Source organism: Terrapene carolina, unplaced genomic scaffold (genome assembly GCF_002925995.2).
Source record: "Terrapene carolina triunguis isolate 2854851 unplaced genomic scaffold, T_m_triunguis-2.0 Scaffold58, whole genome shotgun sequence".
Taxonomy (NCBI): domain Eukaryota; kingdom Metazoa; phylum Chordata; order Testudines; family Emydidae; genus Terrapene; species Terrapene triunguis.
Window position 1 is genome coordinate 79,323,017 of NW_020664409.1, and position 24,487 is coordinate 79,347,503.

At 40.0% G+C, this 24,487-nt stretch overlaps 1 protein-coding gene across 1 annotated transcript in view; it reads right to left on the bottom strand.

Annotated features, from left to right (window-relative positions):
• UBR5 (ubiquitin protein ligase E3 component n-recognin 5) overlaps positions 1-24,487 on the bottom strand; it is a 148,635-nt gene that overhangs the window by 82,452 nt on the left and 41,696 nt on the right. The window contains exons 7-12 of the mRNA XM_026659873.1: positions 18,654-18,803; positions 16,418-16,629; positions 9,325-9,441; positions 9,128-9,238; positions 8,223-8,377; positions 4,215-4,332 (exon numbers count right to left, since the gene is read on the bottom strand). Coding sequence (XP_026515658.1) covers positions 4,215-4,332; positions 8,223-8,377; positions 9,128-9,238; positions 9,325-9,441; positions 16,418-16,629; positions 18,654-18,803 — 863 coding nt within the window. The remainder of the gene's footprint in view (positions 1-4,214; positions 4,333-8,222; positions 8,378-9,127; positions 9,239-9,324; positions 9,442-16,417; positions 16,630-18,653; positions 18,804-24,487) is intronic.

Consider the following 24,487-nt stretch of genomic DNA (forward strand, 5'->3'; position numbering starts at 1 on the left):
GGAGGTCCTGAAGGGTAGTCTGCATCTCCTGGGACAGGCCAGAGGACTGCAACCAGGAGTTGCAGCTCATGACCACCACAGAGGCAACTACCCTGGCCACCAACTCCGTAGTATCCCAGACCATCTGGAGAGTGTTTCTCGCCACCACCAAGGTGGCGAACTCCTGTGGAAGGCCCTCCTTGAACTTGCTGATGGAGTCCCACAGTTTGATATTGTACCTGCCTAGCAGGGCCTGATTGTTAGACATCCAAAATTGCAGGCTGGCTGTTGAATACATTTTCCTGCCAAATAAGTTCAGCCTCCTGGCATCTTTATTTTTCTGTGTGACGCTCGCTTGGCCCTTTTGTTGATGGTGGACACAACCAGGGACCGCGCTGGAAAGTGGGTATACAAGTATTTGCCGGGACATAGTACTTCTTTTCCGCCTTCTCGGAGGAAGGTGGAACGGAAGAGGGGGTCTCCACAAAGACGTAACAATTTTCAGGACCCCTGGGTGGACGGGCAACGGGACCCGGGCCGGGGTGGAGAAGAGTATGACATTAAAGAGGTCATCAGACTCCTCCGCTAGCTCCTTGACCTCCAAGTTCAGGTTGACCTCCAAGTTATCGGGTGGGCTGCTCGTTTGCAAGGGGCCTGCCACCTTCATCCGGAGATGACGAAGACAACTGTACCATGGGGGAAGAGTGGCATCCCTTTGCTCATCTGGGGACAGCTCCTTGGGCATTGGGGCTTGCTGTGTCGCCCCCACATTGGATTCGGCACTGTGCTCTGACTCCGGTGCCAGCTGTGCCAAAAGCAGTTTGTCCGAAGTGGCCTGGGAGGAACAGTGGGAGTCTGAGACCAGCATAACAGGTACACCCCACGGGTTCCAGTACTGGCAATGAGCAGGCCACTGCCCCTGCCTCCATGCCGCTGCCGCAGGAGGCGCACCGATGGCGATTAGCCTTTTATCAGTGAGGGGCTGAACTCCCCTTCCGACTTGGACCATTGCCTTCCTGGTGACCAGGATGGAGCTGTAGATGCCTGAGCCTGCCGACAGACCCTCATTGGCGACCAGTAAGGAGAGGATTAGGTTCTGTGCCTATTGTAATTATGCAAAGTGTGGGCCATTAATAGTGGTTTGGAATCTTGATGGCTCCCATCAACCAGGACAATTGACTGTGGATGGCTCTGTTTGCAGGCAAGCCTTCCTGTGAGTCAGGCTGGAAGGAATGAAGGCTTGGGGTCTTACAGTGACATGTGATCATGTCACCTGAGCTGGAATCCAGCTTTAACCTGGTGTTTTTCCATTGAGAAGGAGGGGTGGGAACCCAGAGGTACAAAGGATTCCCGCCTTATGCAAAAGTTATACAAGTGGGTGGAACAGAACAAAGGGGGCAGCCATCAAGAGAAATCCCCTAGCTACCACCTGAGCTGGAACAAGGGCTGTACCAGGGGAAAGGATTGTGCCCAGGACTAGGAAGGCATCCAGTCTATGAAATAAACTTACTGAAACATCTCTGAGGGTGAGATTTTATCTGTATTCAGTTTTATTACTATACTAGGCTTAGACTTGCGTGTTTTATTTTATTTTGCTTAGTAATTCACTTTGTTCTGTCTGCTATTACTTGGAACCACTTAAATACTACTTTCTGTATTTAATAAAATCACTTTTTACTTATTAATTAACCCAGAGTATGTAACAAAAACAAAATCTACATTTGTAAGTTGTGCTTTCACAATAAATAGCTTGCACTACGGTATTTGTATGAGGTGAACTGAAAAATACTATTTCCTTTATTGTTTTTAGTGCAAATATTTAATAAAAATAATATAAAGTGAGCAGTGTACACTTTGTATTCTGTATTGTAATTGAAATCAATATTTGAAAATGTAGAAAAATATCCAAAATATTTAAGAAATTTCAATTGGTATTCTATTGTTTAACAGTGCAATTAAAACGACCATTAAACATGATTAATCTTGTTGAGTTAATCATGAGTTCACTGCAATTAATCAATAGCCCTAGTAAATAGATTGAGTTCCTTGTACCCATCACTATAAGACAGGTTTTCTAATCCTTTAATATCATTCACGTGACTTTTCTCTGAACCCTCTCCAATATATCAACATCCTTCTTGAATTGTGGACCTCAAAGCTGGACACTATTCCAGCAGTGGCAGCACCAGTAACAAACACAAAGGCATAACCATCTCTTTACTCCTACTCGAGAATCTCCAGTTTACGCATCCAAGGATCATATTTTCCCCTGTGGCCACAGCATTGCATTGGGAGCTCATGTTTAGTAAATTATCCATCATGACCCCCAAATCTTTTTCAGAACCGCTTTTCAGGCTAGAGTCCCAGATTCCATAAGTATGGCTTACATTCTTTGTTCCTAGACATATGTTTACATTTAGCCACATTAAAACACATTACTTGTGCTCTGCTTACCAAACAATCCAAGCCTCTCTCTACCAGTGACCTGTCCACTCCCCGAATTTGTGTCATCTGCAAACTCTATCAATAATGATTTTATATTTTCTTCTAGATCATTGATGAAAATGTTAAATAGCATAGGGCCAAGAACTGATCCCTGTAGGACCCCCCCAGAAACAGACATTCAATGATGATTTCCTATTTACAATTACATTTCGAGACCCAGAGTTTGCCAGTTTTTAAATCTATTCAACGTGTATGCCATGTTGATTTTGTACCCTTCTACTTTTTTAATCCACTTTTCTAAACAAAGTAGTAAAATCTATACAACCCCTTCACTGGATGTAGTTATACCGGTATAAAGATGCCTTATACTGGTATAGCTTATTTGACACGTGATACTTTGGAAACACTGAATATTCAAAGCCTACTGCTAGGGCCCTACTAAATTCATGTCCGTGAAAAACATGTCAGGGACCGTGAAAGCTGGTCTCCTCTGAGAAATTTGGCTATTGTAGAGGGTTCACAGTATTGCCATCCTTACTTCTGCGCTTCCTTCAGAGCTCGGTGTCTGCTGGGCTCGTGCCCAGCTCTGAAGGCAGCGCCGCCGCCAGCAGCAGTGCAGAACTAAGGATGGCAATACCGCAACGCCATCCCCAACAATGACCTTCTGACCCCCTCACAGCCTCCTTTTGGGTCGGGACCCCCACTGTTATAGCACCAGTAACTTTCAGATTTAAATATGCGAAACCACAAAATTTAAGATTTTTTAAAACCTATGACTGTGAAATTTACCAAAATGGACCATGAATTTGGTAGGGCCCTATCTATTGCATTGAGATGTGACAGATGTTATGGGCACATGGAATACTCAAAAACAGCTGCATCAATTTTAAATGTTATTTGTATTCCTGACTCAACAGGTGAACTAAAGGGTTTTCTGCAAGAACTGAAGTCACTGAGGAATAATTGATGCTAATCCTCACCGGTGAAACAAGACAAGTAACAAGTCTGTGGAAGTTTTGCCCCCATCTCCCTCAAGGGAAATAGCATATACTGGTTTGACCTGGTAAGAGGCCTGGGAGACTAAGAACTTGAAATGGTATAAAATATCAGCCATGAACAGAGGAGTCACTCACACTCAAACCAAGAACAAACACGAGACTGTGAACAAGAGAGGCAGGCCCTGCGGAAAAGGCCTAAAGTACATTAGTCCTATTAGGGTACCTATGTGGGAGATTAACTGACCAGGCAGTCACCAGAAATGCATATAAGATATTTTCTTTGTAATGCTTTTATTCTGAATAAACAGCACTTTTTATGAGAGCTTTCTGATCACCGGTTAACCCTGTCATTGTCCCTGAAACAGGACTGCAAGTGCTGAACTAAAGTCACACCTGATGAGATGATCACAATAAATTGCAGAAACCTGCAGCTTAAGTCCCCAGTCTGGGAAGAAAGGATCATGAGATCCCATCCTGAGACAGGTCTCAGGCCTCTATCCGTCACCTAAGTGGAGTGCCCTCAGGGATACCAGGAAGCGGTCAGAGGTGCAGTTAACTGGAAGTGTGACAGCTTGTTCCTCTAAATGTACAGGAATAAGCTATACCAGCATAACTGCATCGACACGTAGGGGGTTGCAGCACTTTAACTATACCAGTATAGTAAAAGTGATACAACTTTTGTGCACAGACAAGGCTTTAGTGTAAATGGAGAATGGCGCCTGATATTTTTTGACAACTGTATCCCCCTCCCAAAACACTTAAGGCAGCTCACAATACAGTGGTTGTACTTACCTGCGTGCCAACTGTGATATTTGGCATTGAAGAGATGCCAGCACTAGACTTGGGCTTTTTATTTTTTGCTCTGGCCTTTTCTAGCATCTTCTTCCTTTGGCTAAAAGGAACTACTCCCCTAAGGAAACAAAACAAATTATTAAACCAAGAACTACAAAAGGAGTGTCTTGAGCTTCTCAAGTCTACAACTTAGGGCTTGTCTACATTGGCAAGTTTTGTCGCCCAAAACTGCCTTTTGGTGACAAAACAGCAAGAGCATACACACGACAATGGGATTTTTCTTGTGAAAAACGCCCAGTTTTGTCGACAATAAACTTCCACCCCATGAGAGACTTTTGTCTTTTCCCCTCCCTTTATTGTCGACAAAGAGCCAGTGTAGACACTGCTGATTGTTTCGTTAACAGAAATTAGGGTGACCAGATGTCCCGATTTTATAGGGACAGTCCCGATTTTTGGGTCTTTTTCTTCTATAGGTTCCTATTACCCCCCCACCCCCAACCCGATTTTTCACATTTGCTGTCTGGTCACCCTAACAGAACTGGCTTCCGCCAGTATCCCACAATGCCTGCCCTGACTGCTCTGCTCAGTGTTTTGATCTCTGCTGCCCTGCAGGCACGTACCCCTCCCCATTCAAAGCTCCTGAAAGTATCTGTGTGCTGCTCCATTTGGGGAACAAAGAGCAAATCATTGGAATGCTCCTGTTTTGCCCTGCACTAGGAACACAGCAGCAGGCAGACTGCTGCTGCAGGGGGAGTGGAACAGAGCTGCTATGATGCTGCTCTCCACAGCTGAGGGGGCTGTGAAAGAACTTGGAGAAAATCCCAAGATGTGTGGCGATCAGCTCTTCCTTCCCACAACACTCCATTGTGGGATACATACCCACGGTGCATTGCTCACCCTGTTGATGATGGTGTCCCCAATGTGGACATGATCTGTCAACAGAGGTAGCAAATACCCTTTGGCGATTTTTGTTTTGTCGACTTTTGGGTGTCAACATAAGTTCTGTCAACAAAACTTGGTAGTGTACAAACAAGCCCTTAAATGGAAGGCATGGTAAAACACAACTCTGCCAAAAGCCCTCAGCAAAAGTGGCATCTTGCTGTCCCATATTCACTCCACCTCACTCAAACACTCTTATATCAAAATGCTCACTTTACAAATCAATTTTTTTTTAAACGGCCTTACTGAAAACTCAACATGCTATTTAAAAATCTAAACTTTTTGTCCTGCTTTCTATACCACAATATAGAATATAGAATCAAACTCACTTTGCAATTCTGCTAAAGAAACAAGGAAGGAACACCACTTGCAGTGCCTTCAATGTTTAATGCAGATATAATTTGCACTATACAGAGATACATTCAGGAAAAAGGGGCCAATTTCAAGTCATCTGATCATAATGGCATTTTGGATCTAGCTCAACAAAAGAACAAGGTGAAGCTGTTTAAATATATTTTAAAATACTACATTGTCACACCAGCCTGACAACACAGCAGATGGAAGATGTGCAGCCATTCAAGAGATTGAGGATGAGAAGCAATTACAATATTCTCCCCACTGGAACTCTATGTAAACACCACAAGAGCTTTTTGTATATGGGTTCTTAGTGCTCTACTCTGTACTCAATGCCAGGATCAGCTCTGGATAGTAGCAAGGATACATGCACCAAGGGTAAATCAGGTAACAAGTACAACTTGAAACAATTTTCTTGAAATGCAAAAACAATTAACTTGCAAATACCAACTCTCTTTGGCAATCAGTCCCTAAACATATTGAGGCTGTCCTCACCATGACTGGCAACAATTCCCAAAGCCCACAGCCTTATCTTTACTGGAGAAAAGAGTGGTGTTGTGAGATTGTATTTTTTTTAAAGCACGGGTTAAACAACACTTTGCCCTGGTGTGGCCATGGCCTAAGTGTGATTTCCAAGTCATTACATTTTTTCCTCATCTAGATACTTTCTTCCCCCCAAAGGAGTTAGGATTTTCATTTGAGTTGTAGCTGGATCAATCTAACACCCTTACCTTGATTTTAGCAAGTCAAGTTATAACCTTAGACTATAAAGCTAGAGGTGGTTAACTGTGTGTACACTGATACAAAGTGTGGTTTTCAAAGAGTTAAGCCAATTTTATTTAGATATGATTTACATAGAAGACACCTTTATACCATAGCCTAGCCACAGTATAAACAGGAAGGGATGCTCTCTCTCTACCATGCCTGTCAGCAATTTTGATTTTTTTTGGAAAAAGAATTATGATTAATAGACACTTATGTCTCCATAATCAGATGACAAATACATGGTTATCAATATTCAAGTTAAACATACCTAAGTAGTGATGGGCCCTGCAGGATAATTACATTTATAGTTAATTTTTCAATAGTATAACAAACAACCTCTTAAATACAATGGGCTGATTATTCAAAAAAGATAAGAAGGCATGCAAAAGTTTACAGTATTCAGGTCCCCCCAAAGTTGTGGTTTACTGGTTGCCATGCCGAATGATGCTCTAGAATGAACTGTGTTCACGATGACATTACTAAACAGTTGGTTTTACACTCAAGAGAAAAAAAAAAAAAATCAGAAAGTTGTGATTTCTACCACCGCTCTGCCCCAAATTTCAAAATTAGGAGTAAACACAGTTTCCTCATATATTTGGCTGTGATTTTGTTTGGGGGTATTTGCTAAAGATTGACCAGAAGCCAATCAGAAAGATATTTAGTATCTCAAACTTTCAGTGCTTGCAAGTAATTGGTCAGTGAGTATTTAACCGCACTATAACAAAAGCTACTTGAGATCCCTGCCACTGTAAGCAAGTCTTGTTTAGATTTTGCATAACTCTTAAGTGAAGCACAGATAAAACAGGGTGGGCACTGAAAATGGCACTGATATGCATGTCAACTCACTGTAATTAGAAATGTATTTTCATTTTTTTACATGCTTGGAAAAATCATCAACTTCTACCTTTTTATGTCCAGAAAACTTGACATTTTAAAAACTCAATGAAGTTTTACAAATAGAAATGTTTTAACAATGTTTCAGCAATTTATGGGGGGTTATTTCATCCAATTTTTCAGCATGCATTTAAGCCAGCAATATAGTTTGTGAATCAAACTGACTAACATTCTAGCCACAGAGCACTATGGGAGAAAAAATGACACCATACACAGGTAAGTTTGTTTTCTATATTATTTGAAAAGGCCTGAAAGGTACAACATATATTAAAACTACTTTGTGAAACTATGTAACACCGGGGGAAAACACTCAGCCAACAAGCATTTATTTTCTCTATAAGAACAACTCTATTATCTGGAACTGCAGATGACAACCCAACTTGACAAGACAATTTTCTTCATTACCTATATTGCACAGTCTCAGTCTAATGTCCTAAACTGTGTAGCTCTTAGTAAGGCTTTCATACTCTATGCAGTCAGTCATCAGAATCCAATGATGAAAGTATATCTTTATAGGCATGTCTAGACCCTGGACACCTCAGTCAGTGGCACCTCACTGTATTATATAGCTGCTCCTCAGCTACAATACAATAATGGTATCAGTTTTACAGCGTTCATTATGTTTCACAGCACGATTAGCAAAACCAGTCTTCTCTATAATAATTTTTTTATCAACTTTTCTATCACTATCCTATCTGAATACTAATGAATTTAACTTCAAGCTATCACAGTATCTCATTTTACAAAATTAAAAAAAAGAGACAATTTCAATTACTTCCTCAAGGTCACACAGGAAGTTTGTGGCAGAGCCAGGAATAAAACCCAGATCTCTTTATTCCCGCCAGGTCCAATGCTTTAGGCACAATATCTTTCCTCTTTTGTAATCAGAGTGTGCAATAATACAAATACTTCCCTCAAGGATAGTATAAGCCACGAAAGCGGAGTGACAGAACTTCATCACTAGAACTATAACATGAAGTTTCTTTGCAGTGCATGTCATTATAATGGGTTTGCAGATACTTTTGGACTAATATATTCAATACCATATATACTTACCACCAGTACAAGTTGTTCTCTAGCTGAGCACAGGTATAAAGAGCGCAACAGTGTAATGAAACTATCCGTTCTCCCTGCAGCTCTGAGTATGTCTGTGCAGTGTGTTCCAATTTAGAAGCTACAGAGCTTAAAGTTTCATCCACCCAGGTAGCAACCTAAAAGGAAGGGGAGGGGGAAAAAACAACACTGCATCCTAAACAAACTCTTTACATTTTTCAGGATAATCAGTTTGGGGAAGGTATCAGCACCCCAACCTTCACTCCAGTTTTAGAACTGGCCCTTTAAAGTTTTGATCTATCTAGATAATTTTCCCTTCCAGTTCTGGTCTCAGCCAGAAAATGAAAAGTACCAAAACACTGAAGGGGTACTGCTGTCAAAGGATTTCATCAAATTTGGATATTTAACCAAACCACACTTGAACTCTATACCTTTTGGGATTCATCTATTATTGGTCAAAACAAACTTACTGTTTTACTGTATTTGGAGCTCAAAAATCTTTAAATCCTTAATATTTTTTGCTACAACTCCATTCCAGAATTAGGCCTCTCTAACCTTAGATTTCAGCGCAGCAATAAAAAATTAACAGTTTTTGGCAATTTGATAAGATGGACAGCCTTTCATTGCTTAAGAGTCCCTGGAGGTTGGCACTACCTTTTAATCTTTGCTCACAGAAAGACCTCAGAACTGCTTTTGATTTAAATTGCTATAGTACAAAAGAAGACAATTATGAAAGCTGAACCCGTCAACAAAGATTATTCAATATGATCTTTATAATGAAATTAATTTATACTACTGATTTATAGCTGCAGACTTTGGTTTACTTATTCTTCATAGAGCAAAATAGTGGCTGAAAAAACCCCAAAAGTTTAATCATGAACTCAAAAACAAAGAAAAGAATCTCATACCTTGTTATTTTCTGTGGCTACAGTTGCTCTGATACTATTTGCAGAAAGGAGCACTATCTTTTCATTGGTTAACCCCAAAAACATTGCTCGTGGATGATGTAATGAAGGATTCTTTGAAAGCATAAAAGAGGTTATTATTTTATAAAAATTCATACATACAGAATTATTTTAACGATAGATTTAAGGATGTACAGTACCTGTGCATTTCTATAAGGCTCTGATTCACTCCATTTCCACTGATAAAGTTCCCCTTTACTGCTAACTGCCACAAGCTCAGAATACAGAGCTCCAATAGAAATAAACTTTGTTCCATCCTACAAATGAAAAAGATGAAGTCTAAAATGGCAGTGCTATAAACTAAAACCTTTTGAGTAACAGCAGATATTAACAAACATAAAAAATGTCAAGTTTGCAAAACAGAGCTTATAATGGCTACCGAAATTTTAATCAAGACATCTGTACTATTAGAGTTCCATTGAATTTAAAATTCAGTAGTAAAAAAATTATCTAATGTGTTGCCTGAAGCCGATCATGCTTTCAGAAACAAATAATGAAATATTCAAGATCTTTTATTCAGGAAGTTATTTTCCTTCAGTTCAGTAATATCACAATTTGCCAATCACATTCAAAAAAATTCAATTCACAGCCACAAAATATTTATGACAGTGTGGTTTTTGGCTTAAAGATACAAAAGGAAGGATATTTGAATGTTACAGATAAATTCTGCCCCTAATAGGACACTTATCAGTTTGGAAAAGTCCCATGTCCATGTGGAAATTTTTGCACCCATTACTGTTATCAGTGACTACTAAAAATACCATAACCACAAGATTTGAGAAAAATATATTTGAAGACTCTTTTACATTATACATTTGACAGCACCTTTGTGGACAGTCAATTACATTTTTGGTGATGGAAAGTGCCTTTCTTCACACCCTGCTGGAGTATGGTGATGAGTAACGGGAAGAGAACTGAACGGACAAGTAGCAGGCAGATGTGCATACAGAGAAAAGGGGAGCTGGAAACAAGGCTAGGCATGAGCTCTCATCGCCTTTGAGCCTCTCACCCTTCTACATGTTTGTCTGCATCTGTATTTATTTTTAAAGTTTTTTTTTTTTAATTCAAAATACATCATTTAAAGGGTGATCAAGAATTTTTTTTAAGATAATAAATTAAAACCCACCCAAGTTGTCAGTGTTCCCTTAATTTTAAATTCTATTATTGTCTCAGTACCACAACCCAGTATGTGCACCTTTAAAGGTGGTGTTCTTATCCGGTTTAGCCCTATTTTCTTTAGTTTGTCAAGGCTCCCTCTTTTGGGACTGAAATTTTCATGTTCGGTCTCATCCCTGAGAATTTTTATTTGTATTTTAAGTTTAAGTTTCAGCAAAATGTGTTTGGCTATTTTTAAATTATACAAGCATGGCTGGGGAGGGAGGGAGGGAAGGGGACCAAGATATCCTATCTTATCAATTTTTGTTGTTGTTAAAAGTCAAAATATTTTAAGCAAGAAAACATACTTGACTTTTACATAGCTCAAGGTGTAAGGTTCAAGACATTAGAAGAAAGACATTCAGCAGTTTTAAAGTAATAGACATTTTAGGACTTGGATCCCGCAGTCAAACCCACATGGGTAGACTTCTGTGTCCAAATGGATCCCCAGTGTCTTGAAAGAGAACTCCATGCAGGTAAAGAAGACCTGCCTATGCAGATCTGACTACAGGATCACGGCGTTAATTTGTCAATTTCATGCACAGGGTGGTAGAATTTAAAAAAAGTAGTGGGATGTAAGACCTTTTCAGTTCAGGATAGTCTTCCAACTTTAAAATTAAGATTAATTTTCTTTGATTTAGCTTGTTTTGCAAAACTAAGGTTTTAAACATCAAACCACGTTTTGGTTTGGGGTTTTTTGGGAGAGGGGGTTGGCATTTTGAGGACAAGTTGATTTTGTTATTAAATTGGTTCTGATGGTTTAAAATTACAAAAGTTTTAAAATCAGTTCCTCAACTGGAAAATCAGTTCTTGCAAAAATTTTCAAGATAGCCCCATTAAGAAATGGCTCCATTTTAGCAGGCAAACTGAGTAGCTCAGATTTCTCTCTCTCTCTCTAAAGAATTTTCCCCTCTCCCCAAAGAGCAAATACAACAATAAGGATGAGGGAGTCAGAGGTTAAGGCTGGACATTAAAGCCATCACACTTCCCCTTTTTGCATATGCTTTAAAAGTTGTATCTTTATAGTATTATATACATTTATGAATACATAAATATAAATAAAAAGTGCATTTCGCATGATGTATACAATATGTATAGTAATATACTATTATGTAACACAGATTCAGCAGATAATCTGAACTTTTTTTTCCCCATTATATGAAAAAACAAAAATTCTTCCAAAAGATCAGGTGGTTTCTTTCACTGGATACGGATTGCAAATCAATTGCCATGTTGTGAGTTCCTATATCCATTTAGGTTCTAGTAGTTTAAAAAGATTAGTTTTTTTTTGCCCCCAGAACATTCAAGCACATTAAATTGCCAGAGGAATTGTTTATAAACACGCAAGTGTATAAAATGAGCACTGAGCAACAATACACTCTTATCTTCATAACTCATCCTTAATTTTGTGCATTGTTCCTCAAATGAATGTTTTAAAATCCTTAGCGAAGAAATGTCTAAAACGTGTTTTGTGATGTGCCCTTACACACACAGGAAACCATAAGTAACATGGTATAATAATGTCATTTATAAAATGTAGATGAAACATTTATAAATATTGCAAGGTTTAGAGACCTTTAAGGTGTGTATATATATACTCTTTGGATTTAAACACTCATGCTGTGGCTAGAGAGGCCACCATATTATGTAGGTTAGACCCAGAACCAGACAAGAACAGAACTTTTAAATGTACCTATATTGCTGGCAGTATGTGTTTTTTTAATTCATGCTTCCCAAAATGTTTATGAATAGTCTTCGTTCATGTGAAACAAAAAACTGCAAGAGCTATTTATCTGATATCATTACAAAAATTGCTTAAAAAAAGGATAGCAATCTATATGAAATTATAAATGTAACTATGAAATACAAACAGAGGCTCAAATATCCACTCCAAGATGACTCTGGATTAATGAAATATTACATGCTATGTTGACTTAAGATAAGCTTCCTCAAAAATAGTAAATACGTTTCACCTTTTGTGATAATTGTATTAAAAACAAGACATTTACAATAGCTGAGTGTGAAGTATTTACTAGAATATGCATATGAAGAAGTGAGCAGTAAATGTTTATTACTAGTTAAAGATTTATTTTACAAATTCATCTTATATAGCAATACCAAAATACGTTAAGGTATTATTCAGTAACAAATTTAACTAGGAAGTATACACATACAGCATTGTATGAGAGGATATAACATGAATTATAGTATTCTTTATACAGAAAAGAGCAACCCAAGAACAACTAGATAGATGGTGAGTTACTATCACTACTACTGAATGGCTACCAGAGTGCTGCAGAGAAAAATAATTCCGTTTACTGGAGGATTTGGGTATTCTGAAAGTTGCTTTTGCTCTGATTTGGAATGAAAACAGAAAACTTTGAAATTCTCTGCAAAATGGAAAGCCTTGGGGTCCCCAGCCCAGGGACAATCTGATCAGCTGGCTGCCCAGGAGCTGTGGACTCTCGACACCTGGGAGTCTGAGCTGCCAAGGAGCCATACCACTCAGGACTTCCATGCTCCTTGTCAGCCCACCTCTGAGCTCTAGAGGAGCAAGAAGCCTGGAAGCCTTGCTTCATGGTAACCCAACAGATGAGATTTAAAGGGGAGCCCTGGTTCCCCATCAGGCAGACTGCCGAGGAGCCATGTGGGTAAGCTGGCAGGAACACAGATAGGATTCCATTGGAATCCTGCTTGCGTCTCATAAAAAATGAATAGTCTCTAATTTAGATGAATTAGCATTCTCTGACTGAAACACATTCCACGGGCAAATTTCCAACAACCTCTGACAGCTACGAATTGGGTACACCTTATATTTATTACTCTGTCACCTTCACTCCCTATACCCCAGCCTATACCTTCACTCCTTATACCCCAGCCTGCTTGTTTGTCTCATCCATCTGTCATGTCCTGTCTTTTATACTGCAAGCTCCCTGAAGGAGGGACTCAAGTTTATTAAAAGACTGGACAGCTAAACAGAATGGAACACCAATTCGTTGTGGCCTTCAGGTGCTACTGCAATCTAAATGTAAGTAATAAAATAATAATAAATATTAGGCCTGTACGGAATCCCAGTAATTTTATATTATTTGCTAAATATTTTGTCTATATGAGCTACATGACTTTCTTCATCCTACTGTTAAGACAAGTCAGAGGGCCAAAAGCACTGATTTAACAATTCAGAGTTACATGTTCAGGTTGTACTTTAGAATTCCAGGCATGGGTTGAAATGCACTTATTCAAACATGAACAGTTTTTCCAAGTATCCACACTGTTCAGCCTAAGTACCAGGATGGAGGAAGTGGTAGTCAAGGTCAGCAGATAGAAATGGAAAGTGACAAACCTCTGCAAGCTCTTTACCTTGCCCTGGCAAGAGGGCAAATAAACCAGAGAAGTGGGAAGCCCAAAAATAGATTAAAAGAACTGCTGAGCTAGAAAGACAGGAGAGAATGGGTAAAGGAAGAAGAAAGACTGAAATTGCAGACTGACACAGAGCTGTTGAATAGCCTGGAAGCAGCCGGTCGGCAGGAACACTCTCAACCTTGTGGAATCTAACGGGGCCTCAATTAACTCAATTTTTTGAGTGGGAGCCAAGGTTGACTTTGCGATGTTTAAAATGAGTCCCAGACAGTCGAGCAAATGCAACATGGTGTTGACGTGGGTGAAAAGCTCCTCTCTGGAGCCACCTTCAGCAACCATTAGTAAAATGTCCAACTGTTTATAGGTGTTCTCTTGGAGGAACTCTGCTTGGATGCCCATGGATGCAGCTACGTGACGTAAAAGATAAAAGAATAGGACTATGAACCAGGCAGCACAGCATCATCCGGCGATGAGGACGAAGGTCTTGGGTGAGCCAAAACCGTCTCCCCCCCCCCCCTCCCCTGCCCCGAAAAAGTACCCAGGAGGGAAGACTGCCAGTTCTGCAGGAAGGAAGACCAGTGATGCCAGGGCTTGTGGTTGAGCTGAAACCTCCACCATCAACCTATCAGGTGACTTTGGCTTCAAAACAGAACAAAGAGCAGTACACAGGTTGGGCACTGGTGACCAGTAAGGGCTGGGCCACGGACCTCCATCCCAGCCACGAGGCACACACCAATTGTGGGAGACATAGTGATCCACTGGCGGCTCCCAGAGTTCATCGGGTGATGTGGAGCGGGCAGAGGATGCCTCCAACTCGGAATCAGAGCCTCGGGATCTCAGTGACATGGGCGGAGCAACCCCAACTGAGCCAGCAGGAGGTCAAATTCATCCATCACCCAGAATCATCATCATCTCTGATTAAAGCAGTACCATCGGTACAGAGCATGCCGGTGCCACAGGCAGCGTTGGTCCCAGTACAAACAACAGTAGGGGAGCGCTCTAATACATTGACGTCAAAGGTGGTGAGAGCCGCTATGGGAGCACTTCTGGCATCAAATGCAGCAGGGCCAAAGAGGGTCCCATGGCCGAGGTTCCCCGCACGATTCTGGTACTGTCTCTATCCCCACCATAGGGAGGGGAGCATCTGGATGCAGTGCTGACCGACATGAAGGTTCAGCAGCTCACTCCCATTAGAGGGATTATAGCCCGGGGAAAGTCTTGGACCAACAGTGAGGTTGGGACCAAAAGGTAGAGGAGGTCTGCAGCTGTCATAAGTGTACCAGGCATCGACACATTCGGTACTGGTATCTCCCTCATTAGTACTGAACTCAGCAGATGCCCAGAGGCCACAACCAGAGTCAACAACATGGGGTTTATGCTCTTCCCACTCAGTAATAGGGAAGCGTCAGAAGTACGCCTGCCATTCTGGTGGTAGAACCGTTCCGTGCTGGTCCACGTTTTTCCTTGGGAAGGCGGAGTCGCCCTGCGATCTGGAGAGGTCCCGAATGGTCTTATGAGACCTCTTCCTTGGCACCGATGACAGAGAACAGCTTCTCCACCTCTCTGGCAAGGCGCCTACCCTGGAACGAGGGGCAACAGTGCTCTCCGAGCCAGAGGGTGATCTTTGGCCTAACAGGGCCTTGGTACCAGATCAGGCTGCATGGCCTGTTCAAGTAGGGGCTGCTTGAGGCTAAGGTCCTGCGCCACCTGAGTCCTCTTTTTAAATGATTTACAAATCTAACAGTGCTCTTTAAGGGGTGCTTCGCCGAGACGAAGTGGGGGTCACTGTGGAGATCACACCTACACACAAAGAACAGTGTTTTACTCCAGTGAGGGCTTCACCAGGGACACTATCAACTAACACTAACTACTAACTAACTTACTATATACAATAAACTAGGCTAAGACTAAATAAGAGGTTGTGAGACTACAACCACACAAAGCTCTGGCTCCAGCCATGGGCTGTGAGAAGAAACCGAAGGGGATCAGGACAGCACTGTCTCATATAGCCAGGGGAGGGGCCACAGCCATGAGCACTGCCCCTCTAGAAATACAGCTAAGAAAAAGTCTCCAGCTCCAGTGCGCTGGGCACACACACACCTAGGTGGAATACACACTCTGCATCTACTCGAAGAATACCTGAAATGTTAGCTTGGGCTCCTATGGAGATGGAATATGGGGTGCAGGTGGATCCATCTACCAGAGCCAGACGGATACTTCATTACTATTTGTGCACCTCTTGATCTTCACTTATTTAAATAACCAAGCATGACAAAACAGGATAAATATAAACAAAATTGAAAAAACTGAACTAATCAAAATACAAGCCTCTTTTAAAGGAGCTGGACATGAATATGACCATTCAGTCCAATGCATAAGTGCAACTCAACAGGAAACGGGAAATTGTTTCATGGAAGTGAGAGCTTAAGTTCTTTGAGATTTCTCTGGTTGTTGCCCGCATAAGTGGCAGCCACACAGATGAAATAGGTCAGAATACAAGTGGCAACTGAACCTCAGTTTTAAGGGCATGAATAGCAATAATATAAACAAAACTAAACAAGCGCATTAGGAATCATTTTACTTCAATATCACACTTACAAAAAAAAAAAATCAAGATTTCTCCAGGGAAATCAGAAGTACAGACATTTCTAAGGAAAAATAAGATCAGTTGCATGCAATGTACTAAGCATATAAAGGAGCCAAAAAAATTCTCAATACCTTATCTGGCCACCATTGCAAGTCTTCTCCTAACGAGACTGGGCTTTGAACAGGTGTATTCTTCTTATCCAGGTTTGGCTCCCCTTCCTTGCTTGTAGAGCCCCTTTCATTATCAAATGAGGCTCCATCAAGCCACCTTCGTTCACGCAAACGTAAAACGGACTCTCGTTCACGCAACAGCTCAGAGTCTCTCTCTAAGGGAAGAAGGAGAACTGGTATGCAATTGGGTCACACCAGTGGGATAAAAGTAAGCCACTCTCTAGTAAAGACCCTTCAGGATGCAACTAAGAGCAGTTAAATCTATTCACAAAAATTTAAAATACTGATATATAAAAAAATCCTGACATGCAACATTCAATATATTAACCCTTTCAAGCACATGTACTTATTACTAGAATATAAAACATATCAGTGATAAACTAGAAATAAAGTTATTTCTAGAAATAAGAAAATCAGGTAGTTTGTACACTACTGAAAGCATAACGTTTCATTTTTTACTCAGAGTGGTAAAAAGCCACAATGTGTTTAACAAGGTAATTTAAGGTTTTGTAGTACGATATGCCCTGAAGTTTTACCATATGATGGTTTTTCTAATAACAAAATCATCTAATTAATCTACAACGTCTGTTAGATACATTTAAGCAAGCCAAAAAAGAGTATTTATTAGAGAGTCTCATAACAAGTTTCCCAAAAATAATAACTTGAAAAGGTTAAAGACAAAGCAATCTTTTAAAAAGGCTCTTGTAAAAATTTGATAATCCAACCCCTTTTGTTTAAAGCAACATTTTACAGGACTGGATTTAATAAATTAAAGCATATCTGGTGGTGGTTTTGTTGTTGTTGTTTTCTGTTTTGTTTTTTAAGTATTCAAATGAAAACTTTTCAAGAGTCAGACAAGTTTTAAAAAGGATCCTTGTAGGAAAGTGTTCCTTACCAAAATGCTTCCCCTCCAATTGGCCTACAAACTGTCTAAAGCCAGTACTCTGCAGTTCGCTCATGCAGATAAATTTTTTAAATCAGGTAATCAAACTAAACTTTCCAAGAGTCAACTATGCATGGAAAATAAGGATTATAAAATTCGTGGTAACGTCTTACATAGAATAAACCTTAGGAAAGGGAAAAAAAAGGAGGGATTTAGAAGGAGTTATGTCAAATGTTGAATATTTGTACATGCACATAATGCATTTAACCCATTAAGTACCTCATTTATGTTCATAAAATTCAATTGGAATTACATGTATGAAATGGTCACACTACTGTATCATCCTTTCAATAAATTCCTCAAAATCTTGGGTCTTTTGCTACACTAGACAAACAGGAACAAGTTTTTACATAAGCCAAACATGACACTTTGCCCTATAGGTAAAGTTCACATAACACTGAACCTGCTCATTAGGAAACATACTGACCCTTGACTGAATTTGTATCAAGCAATTGTATGTTCAGCAGTTAATATACTAATGAAGAAAACAATTATGAAACAGATTACAGCTGTACTAAATGAGCAATCATGGCAGAGGTTGGATTAACAGTTTGTAAAATGCTCTGGGCATTTATTGAGTAGAATTATCTTCAAGAAGCTATGAAGAAAAAGCTACAGATTCTATGCCATAAATATTAAGATTTAATATACTTTTCTAAGCATTTGTAATAATTTCCTACTATTAAAGTGTTCATTAACCTTAGACAGTTACTAGCCCATTTCCGAAAAAAGAGCAGTTTAGCTCTCATCTCCCTCCCCTGAATTTAAAATGGCCTTCACTCATGTATGTGTGTGTCATGAAACAAGTTAACTAGTTAAGAAAATCAGAAGAGCACTGCATACCGAGCAACCTAAACCAAAGAAACTAGCTTTCAGAATGCTGCATGTCATATCAAATTTGAGTATTACTTTTAGATCAGAATTAATTCTCAATTAGATACATTAAGATAATTAGTAGGCATTTGTGGTTTAAAAATAATTAGTAGGTATTTGTGTTTTTAAAAATTTCATGCAAAATTTCTATAACAAAACTATTAACATTATCAAACTTCAAATTCGCTCTTGTGATTTTTGCAGAACTTACCTGTTCATATTCAAAAAAAATGTACTATTGATTTTATCAAAACTATTAGACTTAATAGTTAACAATCAATTCGTGCACACAAATCAAAGACTAAATAACTAGTGTGTACTACCACTAGCTTTTTGCACAGCAAACTACTTATTACAAAGAAAAAAAAGATGCAAAATTACCTCGGGATGAGCCTAGCCTGGAAAGTGATGAACGCCGAAAGGATGGATAACCAAAGTAACTAATATCTTCTGAAAACATAGCATCAGCATCAATAATGACACTTGGGTGAGCAGAATGTATGTCAGCATCCAGAAGAGACATAAGATCCTCTATAAGAGGAGACAAGGGTCTTAAGTGAATAATCAGCTACTTAAAACATCAACTAGAGAGACCATCACCAAATAAACATCAAAACAAAAAATGTCCTATTTATAAGTTGAATTTCTGCTCTTCAGATTCACCAGTACAAACCGATGTGCCTCCTATGCACCCACATTTACAATCAAGCACAGTGGTCCAATGTATGCAGCCAATTTTCCCTACAGGAACTGTTCTGTCACTTGTCTAACCAAGTTTTCCGGACAAATCTTACCCCAAAACAAAAAAATTTCCACACCCCAGAAATTCAAACCTTAGTCACACACTTGGGAAGAGCAAAGCATCAATTAAAATAAACAGCCAAACTCCATAAATTAGTTACCTAGAATTAGAAAAAACTAGTATTGCTATTAGGTAAAAGCTGTCCCTCCAAAGACCCTGCAGCCTTTCCCCTCTGGTGCCAAGCAAAAAGACTATACACATTTCCAAGTGGCTGACCAGCAAGTTTGCTTCAGAGATTAAGAAATTTCTTCACTCCTGGAAACAGTCGCTGTGCCTTCACAGAATAAGCTTTGAGGTCAGGCATAAGGGTCACTATCTATATTAAAATGAATAAAAGGATGTCTACCAAAAAAATAGTCACTATTTCAAATCTATACAATAAAAATTAAGAGCTAATTTGAAATACCATGGGTCTAATCCCAACTTGAAAAATCTTGGTACCCTAAATAAAGACATTCACAATGTTTCCTCTACGAGTCCCTATTATCAAATAAGTCTAATATAAGGCAGGAACACCAAATCCCATAATAAAAAAATACATAGAACTAACATGTCAAACTTAATCACCACGTAATACAATACACTCAGCTTCTTCAGCCATGACCTCTCCTATTATGGAATTTGTAAAGCCTCTAAATTATCATACACCAAAAAAAATGCAGCAACGGTCTAGATTTAGTGGAATTTATTTGAGAGTTAAATAAAAGCAGCTCTGAACCCCGGCTGGCAGATAGTAATTTCTACTTGGACTTTTGGAATTAAGAAGGGTAAACCTAGATGAGATGGTGTCCAAAAACTGAAAAGAAGCAGACGCCTAGAAGTTATAACACAGGGTATCTGTCCACTGCCAATGTTTCATTTCTTGACAGTGAAAAGGTCAGTGAACCTCAGTCCCTAAAGACCAGAAGGACCACGCTAACATTTTCTGAAGCCAGACAAATAGTCCAACATCCCACAATAGCTACTTGCTTTCTCAGCAGTGGTAAGACATTTCACATAAATGGACATTCACTGATGACAGTCATAAGAACATAAAAATGGCCATACTGGGGGGAATAAACAGAACAGGGCAATTATTGAGTGATCCATCCCATCATCCAGCCCCAGCTTCTGGCAGTCAAGAGGGTTAGGGACACCTGGAGAATGGAGTTGCGTCCCTGACCACCTTGGCTAATAGACATTGATGGACCTATCCTCCAGGAATTTATCTAATTCGTTTTTGAACCCAGTTATACTTTTGGCATATATGCTTTTGGCATTCTCTGGCAAGGAGTTCCACAGGTTGACTGTGAATTGTGTGAAGCAGTACTTCTTTCTGTTTGTTTTGAACCTGCTGTCTATTAATTTCATTGGGTGACCCCTGGTTCTTGTGTTATGTGAAAGGGTAAATAACACTTCCCTATTCACTTTCTCCACACCATTCATGATTTTATAGACCTATCATATTTCCCCCCTCTCCCCAACACACACACACACACACACACACACTTAATAGTCTCTTTTCTAAGATGACCATTCCCAGTCTTTTTAATCTCGCCTCATATGGGAGTTATTCCATACCTCTACTCTGTAACTTTTCCAATGGTGATCTTTTTTTTTTTTGAGATGAGGAAACCAGAATTGTTGGCAATACAGCAGCACAGATCAGCCTATATTGTCAGACCATCCGAGTGCATACAATGGTGTAGGAAAAAGCAACGACCTTGCTGTCCAAATGTCTACCAGATCCTTCCATGCACACACCAGAGCAGCCTAACCTCATTGTACCTGCTGGCAGCTCTCCACAAAGGAACAGGGTGGTCTAAATCCACCACCAATCTGTCACTGTCCATCCAAATGGTTGCAGTGCACATCATCCCAGCCTTTTAATAGAATTAAGCTATAGGGAGCATCTCTTGGAGAAAGCTCTCAAGCATTCATCCAAGTTGAATAGCCTGCTTCCTCAGCTCAGCTCTAATATCAGGGATGGAAATTTCCTATATAGGACATCTAGAACTTAACAGGCATCCCTCCAGACATCTTGTTCATCTGCAGGTGGGAAATATGTTTCAGTAGATAAGTTACAAGTCAGCACAACTCCTCCATAAATTTGAACAAATCTTTTAACAACTCAAACATACATTTTTGGCTCCTGAGTCATTAAGAAAAACGGGAGGAGGGCACAATATCAAACATTTATCTTTCCTCCTGTAGGAGCAGTTCCACTTCAAAAGATAAAATTTCATAAGATGACATTTTAAAACCTAAAGGAGTCCCTTCTTTCTTCCATTCTCTATGCCATCAAATATAAATATATATATTTTTTTTTACATAAAATTTTGGACTTAGGAGCCAAATCCAGTATCCTTCAAAGATCATTCAGGTATTTTCTTTCAATTCTGTGGAGATACAAATAGATTCAGCAAGACTAAAACTTAGCCTCAGACGCTTGGGTGAGAACACAAAATATTCCATTACTTATTCAAGAAATTCTGCCACATGACTTTATGCTCCACTGTTCTCAAGAATCCTATCAGATTTGGTCACTTATGTTTCCAGCAATGTTATGATCATATATTTCTCATTGTTGAGCAAGATATATGATATGATCCTGATAGCTTTGTCCAGGTGAGAAGGGATTTACACCTACTTCATCTGAATGAGCTACCAGTGAACACTGTGGTAAAGAGGAAACTATTTTTGACCAAGCCCAAATAGTTCAATAAGTGCACCAACAGCAATCTATAACTTTAGGAAACAACTCATCACCACGCACATTTGTTGATATCGTGTCTGGATATTCTCCATCTTGGAGATTATTTTAAGAAAAAAACTTGTTATTCGCCATGGAAAATTTCTAGGGACCCAATTTTTCATCTTTTCCTTATGTTCTGCTCAGGTAGCTATCTCCCAACATCACTAATTCATACTCACTATGATGTAATACAAATACACCAGACAGTGCTGCACCTCTAAATCTTCCACATTTCTTCCTTCTAAACAATCAGAACTTTAAGGAACACATATTATTTTATGTTCCACTATCCAAAGCAATAAGTAATGTCACTGCAATTATGTTTCACAAGTTTCCCTAGAATCAATGTATTCTTCACGCTGAAAATGAGAACCAGGTATGTGTGTCATATATAAATGGCTAGGGAGGAACAAAATAAAAATCTAATTAACTAGGCTATCAGGATCTTTTTATGTTCTGGAGACTCACCACACTTTATTAGAACATAAAGTCCCAGGCAAGATTCCAAGCTAGCTCACTTGCCATGAGTTGCAAGCTAGTGGCTGAACCAGGACACCCGATCACGCCTCTACCAAATGGTATTCTCCTTTACATTGCTTTGTTTTACTTATTAGTAATGTATTCAATGGAGTCTCCTTACTTTGCCACCAACAAACAAGACAAGACTAGATTTTTTAAACTAGGTCATAAAAGCAAGCACGCATACATAAGAAAAACAAAAGCATTCATTAAAGGTGACCTGAAAAGGAAAAACAAATTGGGCTTATACCCCTTTTTTGCTTTTTTTATGATGTTTAAAAAATGTCTGAAAGTGTTTTCTGCTCCCCTTTTTTTAACGTTAAAAATTCAAGTCAACTCTTATATTATCTAAAAGACTATGGCGATTAAAGTACTAGTGAAATATGACAACATAATATACAGGAAGCTGAAAATTGCATAATTGAGGGGGAAAGGGATTTTCTACTCAGATTTTAAAATTGTTTTGTTTTTTAAACACATATTTAACTCTAATGAACACTTAAAAAAAAAAGGCACTTCCATGCTTGACAGGTGTGGAGGAATAACCAGCTATAGTGGATCATGGAACACCAGGTGCCCATGATGGAGAAACGAACAATATGTGGAAGTTTCAATACCATATCCTTATACACCTCTACCCCTGATATAACGCGGTCCTCGGGAGCTGAAAAATCTCTCCGTGTTATAGGTGAGACCGCATTACATAGGGGTAGGGAGAGGAACCGCTTTCCACCCCAGCTCACCTCCACTCTGCCTCCTTCCTGAGCATGCCGCCGCTCCGCTTCTCCCTCCCTTCCAGGCTTGCCACGCCAATCAGCTGTTTGGCCCGGCAAGCCTGGAAGGGGGGGGGGGAGAAGAGAGAGCGCTCGGGGAGGAGGCAGAGATGAGCTGGAGCGGGGAGCGGTTCCTCTGCGCCCCCCGTTACTTGCTGCGGCCCTCCTCGGGACCCCCCGCCCCAGCTCACCTCCGTTCCGCCTCCTCCCACCAGCGCACCACAGCTCCGCTTCTCCCCCCTCCCTCCCGGGCTTGCCGCGCCAATCAGCTGTTTGGCGCGACAAGCCTGGGAGGGAGAGGGGAGAAGCAGAGCTGCCGCGCACTCGTGGGAGGAGGTGGAACGGAGGTGAGCTGGGGAGGGCTGCAGCAAGTAACTCGGGCGCAGAGGAACCGCTTGCGGTAACACGAATTTGGATATAACGAGGTAAAGCAGCCCTGTGCCCGGGAGCGCTGCGTTACCGCGTTATATAGGACCACATTATATTGGGGTAGAGGTGTAATTAAGGGGCCAGAGTTTAAAATAAACACTTCTGAAGAACTCAAGAAGCCCTCCAGCCTTGACATTCCTGCTTTTCCAAGGTTTTAAAAACAAGCAGAAACCCACAACTTTCAAGCATTCATTCTACAAGATCAAAAGCTAAGAAGAAAACCCCACTTTTAACACACAACTATTCAGGATCACCTTTAAAAAAAAAGTTACTTGGAGTTATCACTTGAGAGACTGGATCGTAAATGTTGGTTTTCTTGTAATTTTTTCCCCTCTTCAAGACTATAGCGCTGTACGTTCAAAAGAATATCCAGAGATAAGAGGAGAGGAACAATTTCAGAAAATAAAGAAGGTTCAGAAGACTTAGGGCAAGGTTATGCTAGGTGTGAATGAGAAATTAGACAATCAAAAATTCAATTTGTGTCTGTTGTGGAGTCTTCTGAAGGAAAGTGTCACTATTTTTCACAAGAGATGCCGGGAAGGTATTATGGTCCACCATTTTTCCTGGAGCCTATACTTTATCCTAATCCTAACAATTAACTTGACTCTGAAGAGCTAGAAGAACTGCTAAACTTGTAAGCAAAATTCAATATACAAAAGAATAGAGTCACAGGCATACAGTCATCATATTTTTAAGCTGGCCTTCTGCCATGTCCAGATCTGGACTATAGTTCAACACTCTTTGAAGGGTGACAATTCTTAGTTAACTTTAGTCTGTAAAAATCTAATGTAGTTTATGAAAGACAAGGGAAAGCATTCTGAGAACTAGGAATTCTGGATTAACTTCGTCCAGACTGGAGCTGAAGGGTGTCAAAAGTGCCATTTCTGTTGTCATTTCCAATCCCTTTGCCCACAAAAAATTTGAAAATAAATCAATTTTCTCAGGGGGAGTGTGGGAT